Below are 9,580 nucleotides of genomic sequence, written 5' to 3' on the forward strand. Positions count from 1 at the left end.
TATTTATTTTCTGTCTTCTCCCTTCTAGAAAGGCAGCATGGTGGGGGAGGCAGGGTCCTCTGTTCACTGACTGTATCATTCAATGTTGTATCCCCAATACCTACTGGAATGCAGTACAGATCCTCAATAATTATTTGTGGTCACATACTTTTTATTTATTATTATTTTAAATATATTTTTTATTGATTTCAGAGAGGAGGAGAGAGGAAAACATCAGTGATGAGAGAATCATTGATCAGCTGCCTCCTGCATGCCCCTTACTGGGGATCGAATCTGCAACCTGGGCATGTGCCCTGGACCAAAATCGAACCTGGGACCCTTCAGTCTGAAAGCAGACACTCTAACCACTGAGCCAAAACAGCTAGGGCTATTTATTTATTTATTTTAATTGAATCCATTGGAGTAACATTGGTTAATGAAATTATATAGATTTCTAGTGTACAATTCTATAGTGCATCATCTGTATACTGCATTGTGTGCTCACCACCCCAAGTCAAGTCTGCTTCCATTACCATTTATGCCCCCTTTATTATCTTCTACCTCCTCTCACCCCCATTTTCCTCTGGTAATCATCATTCTGTTATCTGTGTCTATTAGTTTTTTACTTAATCCCTTCACCTTTTTCATCCAGCTCTGTAATTCCCCTCCCCTCTTACAGGTGGAAGTCTGTTCTCTGAGTCTGTTTTTAGTTTGTTAGTTTATGTTGTTCATTAGATTCCACACCGCAATGAAATTACATGGTACTTGTCTTCCTCTGACTAGCTTATTTCACTTGGCAGCATGAAGAAAGTGGGACTGTTTTATGATCCAGCAATTCCACTTCTGGGAATATATCCAAAGAAACCTGAAACACTAACTCAAAAGTACATATGCTCCCCTATGTTCATTGCAACATTATTTACAATAGCCAAGATTTGGAAGCACTCCAGGTGCCCACCAGTAGATGAGTGAGTGGATAAAAAATGCTGTGGTACATTTACACAATGGAATACTACTCGGCTGTAAAAATGAGGAAAGTCTTGCCTTAGCAGGTTGGGCTCAGTGTATAGAGTGCCGCCCTGTGGACTAAAGGGTCCTGGGTTCAATTCCAACATGCCCAGGTTGCGGGCTTGATCCCCAGTAGGAGGGCATGCAGGAGGCAGCCAATCGATGATTCTCTCATCATTGATGTTTCTACCTCTCTCTCCCTCTCCCTTCCTCTCTGAAATCAGTAAAAATATATTTTAAAAAAGAAGATGAAGGAAGTCTTACCCTTTACAACAGCATGGATGGACCTGGGGAGTATTATGCTGAGTGACACACTTTGAAATGCTACCTTCCATTTACTAAATGTTTAACTATATGGCAAGAACTGTACTAACTGTTTAATGCATTACCTCATTACTCTTATTACGCATATTCTTGAAACACCCTGGCAAGGGGGCTCTGCCATCCTCTTGGGGCAAAGTTAGGTAAATACCTTCAGGACACGTGGCTGGATTTCAATTCAGTTCTCTCTCTTTTACCTTTGTTCTTTAGCAACTGGGCTCAGCGTTCCCAGTGTGATCTTGTAAGCACTTTTCTGAAGTCAAAGCCCAGAAAGGCAGTTTGTTCAGTGGTTAATAGAAAAGATTTTTTTTAAAAAAAATGCCAAATTAGGGATCCTGACTGCTTCTGTGAGCAGAGGGCGGGACAAAGGATTGTTTCTTATAATTGTATCATTAGAATCATCAGTGGTCTCAGGCTTACTCCAATGCAGGGAACCTGCTCCCCTTGCTTCTGAGAGTCCTGGAAAAGCCAAATCTGACTAATCAGCTCACATGTGGCCCTGGGCTCCTCCCAGGCAGGTTCCTCCACCCAGGGCGGGCAGCCAGGTCTGGCCTCCTCACACCCTCCAGCCCCAGGCGGTGGCCTGGAGCTCTCTGCGTCAGAACACACCCACCTGGGGGCGGTACTGTGGCTGGAGCCTGCAGGAGACACCTTTGCAAACCGCCCTCTTCTCCCTGATGTCAGGTTAAAAACCTCAACACCACGTGCTGCTGACAAACCTGCCTGTGACTGACAGCCTAGAGCCAGAGACCTCACTTGCCGGAGCCAGCATGTCAGCTGTGGTCCTGGAGAACCGAAGAGGCCTGACCAGGAAACTCTCAGACTTTGGCCAGGTGAGCCTCAGCCGCGCAGGGAGGGGGATGTTGGTGTCTCCTACTTCCATAAGCTCGCCGCGATGTCTGTTTCCATTTGAAGATGATGAAATTGTCTAGGAAGTCATCTGGCAACATAGGTCATCAACAATTGTTTCCCGGGCAGGACATCAGCCCTGCGTGGCTTTCAGGGGGAAACAGCACTACTTTAGGAGTTAGGGATCTGGCTTTTAGTAGCCACCAACTAGCTGTGTGTCTTTATTTATTTATTTATTTTAATATATTTTATTGATTTTTTACAGAGAGGAAAGGAGAGGGATAGAGAGTTAGAAACATTGATGAGAGAGAAACTTCCATCAGCTGCCTCCTGCACACCTCCTACTGAGGATGTACCCACAACCAAGGTACATGCCCTTGACCGGAATTGAACTCAGGACCTCTTGGTCCACAGGCCGATGCTCTATCCACTGAGCCAAACCAGTTAGGGCCAGCTGTGTGTCTTTAGACAGGTCACCCTCCCTTTACGTTGCCTGCTTTTTCTTCTGTACATTGAAGGGGCTGGTCTTTAACGTTCTGGAATGGGAGATGGGGTCCTTCTCCATCTGCTCTTCTGTGATGTTTATAAAATGCTCACAGCCATCTATTGAAGTGGCAACATTGTGAGAAATTGCATCTTTTTTTTTTATCTTTGGGAGAAAATGGGGCATAAAGAAAGTCTCAGACTTACTCAGACCTGGGGAAGGAGAAAATTAAATAGAGAGGAAAGTGAACGAGTTAGTCTTGGACTTGAAATGTGGGAGAGCCCTAAATGTGATTTGGGGATAAGGTGTTGTCTGATTCTCTGGGATTTGCTGCCTTTCTCTTGAGGTGAACAATTGCATTCTTTTATGACTTACCACACTCCTGGACTCTCTGGTTCAGAACTAAAGCCCAGCTCAGGGAGCAAACCTGACTCTGCAGACACCTTTTGTCAATAGGGATAGTGAGAACCATCTAGAGAATAGGAAGGTGGAGGGGAGGGGATGAGTGATTGATATTTTAGGATAACCAGAGAAGCTGTAGAACTTTTCACTCACGTTTGTTTTGAGTTTTCTGAGCGGAAGGCTTCCTTTGAAAATGTATGCGGTGCTTGGAAGATGGGAGAGCTTGGGATTGAAGAGGGATGGTGTGGGAGTCAGACAGGTCCCAGAATAGATCCTGACTTGTCATCCTTTAGTTTCTGTGTTTCTGGCCACAGACCTCCACAATCATGAGAAGAAGTTAGGGGCAGTGACCTGGAGTGTAAAGCCTTGTTTATAAAGCACTGAGAATAAGATTGAGACCCACAAATCATCACTCTTAATGACTAGAGGTAAAGAGCAGGGTTTAGAACATGCCCTGGTACCCCCTGCACATTGAAAGCAGGGTATTTAACTTTGCAGAGCCTCACCTTTATTCATTTGAAAAATTTGAATAAAAGTACCCACATCCTAGGGTTGGTGTGAGGATGAAATGAAATAATGTCTATAAAGCTCTTAGCACAGTTCCTAAAACATAGGAAAGTGCCAGTGGTGTATGGGCTGGAATGGGCTTAATTGTTCAACAAAATGTGTCTGGAACGTTGGCAGGAGGGACCATCACTGAAGTCAGGTATAGTGACTGGTATAACATTGTCAGGGAGCAATGCTGAGCATGAAGTCAGGAGACCTGGGACCTATCTTTGGGTTAGTGAAGCTATGTATTGGGAAAGCAATGTAATTGGGATGGGAAGAGGCCCAGTTCTGTGACTGTGAAATTGGGGAGGAGGGGTGTTTGAACTGGAATAGACTTAAGGATTTCATCCAAGTCTGACAGTCTGTGAAAAAGATACAGTTTATGCCTTCGTGAAGCTATCAGCTCAGATAAAGAACATACACTGGATGTAATTCTGACATAAGGTTGGAAGGCATACGGTATGGCAAGCACTCCACACATGCAACAAGCAGAACAATTCTGCAAGAGACGCTGACTCACTCGTTCACCCAACAAAGACTTATTGAGCACCTACCATGTGTCAGGCACAACAGAGCTTCTATCCTGGAGAAACTTACATTGTACTGTAGGAGATAGACAATGAAAAAGTTAACCAAATGAACATACAATTTCTTGCAGAGATAAGTGCTGTGAAGAAGAATAGTGCAGGGAATGGAATAGAAGATGAAGGGAACTCAGAAATCACAACTAAGAATGGTGAAGCCAGTGTTCAAAACCAGATTTGACTCCAAGCCTTCCCTCTCCCCTGCATGCTCCTCTACCTCACTGCTTTCTCCTGTAGACACATGCTGGAATATAGACGTACAGTGTGTACATGGCAGGATGCTTACATCTTTCTTTCAGTTGTCTTAAACGGTAGATACACGTGTGTTTAACCACTCAGGCAATTATGCACCTCTTACTATGGCCCCTCAAAAGCACTAAGAATGAAAAGCAATGCCCCTGGAATATCCTTGCCAAAGAGTATTATTGCTTGTAATTTGGAAAAGTGTTCTTTTTTCCATATACAATGAATGTATTGGTTAGACACAACCCAACACAATATATTTCTATTGTTACATGTATTGCTCAATGATCAAAATACCTTTCTTCTGGTTCCTAGTAAGTTCTTTCTCCCGGCCCTGCTTCTTCCTACTTAGTTTCTGAGCTTCTCTTGTCTGCTTTAACCCATCCTGGAGGTACCTTTGTTTCTAAGTCAACTCACATGTCTATTGGAAACAAATAAGGGGTTGGATTATGAGCCAATAAAAACATATTCTGGAAGAGATTTGGCCAAGGTCCCATGCTGGGTCAATGTAGCAATGTTGAAATGAGTATCTACCCAAGACCACACCATTTCACAAACTTTCGTGAGCTTCCTTTCATTTAAAGTCCCTCAGGCTTTGAAAAGAGGAGCTGTAGTCTCAGTTGAGTCTGCCATTAGGAGCCAGAATAAGAACTTTGGAGTTGTTGGCCCCGAGTTCAAGTCCAGACTTTGCTGCTTATGACCTGGGTGTCTTGGACAGGCCACTTAACCTTGCTGAGTTTATTTCCTCATTTGCAAACCTACTTCTTGGGGCTACTGTGGAAACATGTAAACTCTTAGAATAGTGCTAGTTGCTGCTGCTGTTGAAGCCTCATAACTGTGAAAAGTACCAAGTATGGCTCCTGGCACACAGTGGGAACTCAGTCAATATTAATTTTACTAACACTAAAGAGTAGTGACTTATCGTATGGCAAATGTAAATTTGCAGACACATTTGAGAAAAGTCATAATTTTTTTAAAAAAATAGGCTGTATATTTTTATCAGTGATTTTAAAATATTTCATGGTTAAATACCAATCTGTGATGCTTTTGAAAATGCAGATTCTAAGATCCTACCCAAGATATCCTGATTTGATTGGTTTGGGAGGGACCCAGGGATCTGCATTTGAATAAGGAATCACCAGATAATTTTGGAGTGGAGATCCAAAGAAGCCCTGATTTAGAAATTGTGTGGGGAGAATGGAGAAAGTAAAAGAGACACAGGAACAGGTAAGGAGTGATATTGAGTAACTGGTGATTAGATCAGAGAGGGCTCTTTGTAAGGAACCTAGGTCTTAAGATGGACCTTCTGCTCATAGCAGAGGGAATTGCATAGAATGACTGATAATTAGGATCCTGAGTTCTCAAGCTGGGACCACTACCTGTGTGACCTCAGGTGAGTCACTTCCTTTAGCCCATAGTTTCTCTATCGGAAAAATGAGGGTTTGAACTAGATGAACTCCAAAGCCAAGTCTAGCTCTGTGAGTCAAAATTCAAGTTCCACGTGGGCATCAGAAGCCAAAGCAATGCACAGAACGAAGAGGGATTGTTTCTAAGAGAAGCGAGACCCAAGAGGGCTTTTGGGGAAGGGTGAGCTGTTTGAAAGAGGGAGAGAGAGGAGTGCAGTGGATTTACCCCAATGAAGAGTTGAAAGAGCAAGGAGGAAACCAGTTGGATGGTGGGGAGGTTCTTGTGGGGGAGCCTTAGGAGGCCCTTGACCCTCAGAAGGAAGCATTTTATCCCACTGGCCATGAGGGGGCTCTAAAGAACTGAGTAGGAAAAGGACATGAGCAAAATTATTTGGGTTGGATCTATGAGGATCACTAAGAGCTGGATTAGAGTGCTGGCAGTAGGAACAAAAGAAGGACCTGGCCCTGAGAGCTGTGTCTGCAGAAGGTCAGATTGGTCTTGGTGGTTGGCTGAACATGCACAGGAGTGGGAAGGGGGTGGTGCTGGAATTTTGAGCATGGTACATACATGTCTGAATTGAGAGGTGACATCTGTGGAGATGTATCAGTAATATGTCCCTTTTCTTGGAGGCCAACAGGATAAGAGAATGTTGCCAAGGGAACTAGAAACAGAGACACCCTTTGTCATTTCAAGGAAATCAGAAAGGACTAAGGGCTCAGTGTTCTCTGGTGGGAAGAAGACTGCTGTCAGAAACTCATCTGCATATCTTTGGCAGGGCTTAGAGGAGGGAGAAGGTGGGATAGAGTCTGCTGTAAATCCCGATTCATAGATAGTATTCTGGGTTACATAACAATGGGTAAATTACTTAATTTCTCTAAACCTTAATTTTGTCCTCAGTAAAAGGAGGCACTTGGAAATTAGTAAACCTACCTTCTAGATCAAGCATGTCAAACCCAAAGGCTAACACGGGCCAAATAAACAAGGTTTACATTTATGTGGGCCGCAAAAAAACAAAAGCTTCAATTTTCATAGAAACATAAGTTTATTTCGATAGAGACATACTGAATACAAAGGGCTGAAATAAATGAGTAATAGTTAACATAAAATAATAGAACATTTTAATAAAAATTAATATTTTTTCTGGAACATTAACTTACCAGAAACTGAATAACTGCATAAATTAATAAATGCAATGCAAATAAACCTATTTTTCTTGTTCTCCGAAAGCAAAATATTTCCTGTTGTGTGCACACCAAACAAGTCAGCCCAAGACTAATGATGTGGCAATCAGCTGCTAAAATATATGCTGCTAGTACTAGTAGAAAGAAACGGTGTGCCTGAGCGTAAGGCTGGTAATGGAAATGAATGCAACATGATTATAGTAATCAGTCATTAGAGAACATTGTAGTTTGTTATTAATAATTATGTATACAAAATATTGTAAAAATTAAGTTACAAATTTTTATTAAAATGTTTCTTACATACCGTTATATTGCCTGGGCCGCAAAAATATTCGTTGCGGGCCACATGTGACCCGAGCACCGTGAGTTTGACATGCTTGTTCTAGATTGTTACAAGAATTAAATGAGATCACCCAAATGCCTGTGACATTATAGGATCTTAATAAATGATGGATTAAAATTTTTTAAGAAAGACTACATTATGCTCCATATAAAGATATATGACAGTTCAGTCTTCTAATTCATTTGAAACTCCTAATCACACTTGCTGTGTTTCAGATAAGGTTCTGGGGAAATCTATTTTCTGAATTAAAAGAAGTTTGTCCTAAGGGTCATTGGTGCAGGGCTTATTACACCAAGTCATTGATAGACCCTGTCAATCCATTGAGAGAATGTAACATCCATTCCACTAATTTCTTTAATCTGCTTATAAGAGAGTAATTTTCTGTACATTTTTTCCTAGTTTTAGGTACATGCTATTTATTTGTGGGCACACATGGAACTTTATATATTATTATAAAACCAATGTAAAAAAATTTCAGCACTTTCTGGACTGCCAATCCTAATCCCACCCTAATTTGCTGTCACATGCATGTAGAAAGTGCTAGATCCTTGACATGCTTTGCTGTTTTAAGACATCCACCTTCCAGTGGGTTATTTGTGTACTTTTATGTATCCTGTAACTTTTTCTATAGTTGTATATCAAAGATCCTCATATACAAGAACAAGTTAATGCTTCCCTGAGAGCTTTACTAGAGGCCAAGAAGTCATTCTCATGTATTTACAATATTATCATCATTTTTATAGACTCCTCTTAATATTCTATTTGACCTACTTTATCTTTTCTTTTTTCATCATCTGAACACTGTTTAGACAGGGCTTGTTATTAGCATAATTTTACAGATGAAGAAACTATGAAGGCTAAATGATTAGTCCAAAGTAGTTCAGCTGAGAGAATCCTAACCCACACCTTCAGACTCAAAATTCTGTGTGTTCTGTTTTTAGGACTTTCCACCCTATATTTTTCAATGTTTTCCTGGGACACTTTTTGAACCACCTCTAAGGATTTATTTAAAAAAATTTTTTTTTTAGTTATTTGGTTTGTTGTGTGTCTATTCAACCAAATTTTGAGCTTCTTCATCTTTGAATCTCTGAGCCCTATTACCTGGCACTTGGTGGGTGTTCATTAAAAGGTACTGGATCTACAGGGTGACTGGTGACACCAGTGAATAATTGAAGCTTCTAAAGTTGAGATCTGACCTAGGAGTATTATTGAAAATATCACTGACCTTGACTTATTTCCCACCACATTATATACTTCTCTATAGAATCTATATATTCCAAGGTTTAACTAGATAAAAGAGTTCCTGATGGTCTCCTCCCTGGAGGTTTCACAGAAATGAGTTGCTAAGCCATGGAAAACATTTTAACCAAGTATGTTTAATTCTGTAGGAAACAAGCTATATTGAAAACAACTCCAATGAAAATGATGCCATATCACTGATTTTCTCACTCAAAGAAGAAGTTGGCGCACTGGCCAAAGTCTTGCGCTTATTTGAGGTAAGAGCATTATTCATTTCTGCCTGGGATAGTGGCATAGCTGACTTCTGTGTAATTTTCTATTTGGATGCAGTGAACATAGGATAGAATTTGGCAGACTTGCTTTGCAGGTTAGGCTTTTGCATTAACCAACTGTGTGACTTTAATTAAGTTGTTCTTCTCTCTGAGCCTCAGTTTCTGTATTCATAGTCAAAATCATTCAGAATCCTGGTTGCACATCAAGGAAACTAGTCCTGGCCTTAGACTTCTTTTTATCAAACTTTTCTTGAATTAATTACCATCTTCTCAATGTTTTTGCTTTTTTAAAAATAATTTTTAAGATATATTTTATTGATTTCTTAAAAAATATATTTTATTGATTTTTTACAGAGAGGAAGGGAGAGAGATAGTTAGAAACATCAATCAGCTGCCTCCTGCACATCTCCTACTGGGAATGTGCCCACAACCCAGGTACATGCCCTTGACTGGAATCGAACCTGGGACCTTTCAGTGATAGACCGACACTCTATCCACTGATCCAAACCAGTTTCAGCATTTTAATTGATTTTTTTACAGAGAGGAAGGGAGAGAGATAGAGAGTTAGAAACATTGATGAGAGAGAAACATCGATCAGCTGCTTCCTGCACACCCCTTACAAGGGATGTGCCTGAAACCAAGGTACATGCCCTTGACTGGAATCGAACCTGGGCACCTTGAGTCCTCAGGCCGACACTCTACCCACTGAGCCACACCAG

General features: G+C 41.2%; 1 protein-coding gene across 2 annotated transcripts in view; it reads left to right on the forward strand.

The window, feature by feature from the left end:
* The first annotated feature begins 1,971 nt into the window (after positions 1-1,971).
* PAH (phenylalanine hydroxylase) overlaps positions 1,972-9,580 on the forward strand; it is a 54,643-nt gene continuing 47,034 nt past the window's right edge. The window contains exons 1-2 of one of the 2 annotated variants that reach the window (XM_006769354.2): positions 1,972-2,141; positions 8,739-8,846. In XM_006769354.2, coding sequence (XP_006769417.1) covers positions 2,079-2,141; positions 8,739-8,846 — 171 coding nt within the window. In that variant the 5' untranslated portion in view covers positions 1,972-2,078. Of the gene's footprint in view, positions 2,142-6,246; positions 6,313-8,738; positions 8,847-9,580 lie in introns of those variants that run through there. The other variant, XM_006769355.2, reaches the window with a different exon arrangement.

This window comes from Myotis davidii, unplaced genomic scaffold (genome assembly GCF_000327345.1).
Source record: "Myotis davidii unplaced genomic scaffold, ASM32734v1 scaffold120, whole genome shotgun sequence".
NCBI classification, from domain to species: Eukaryota; Metazoa; Chordata; class Mammalia; order Chiroptera; family Vespertilionidae; genus Myotis; species Myotis davidii.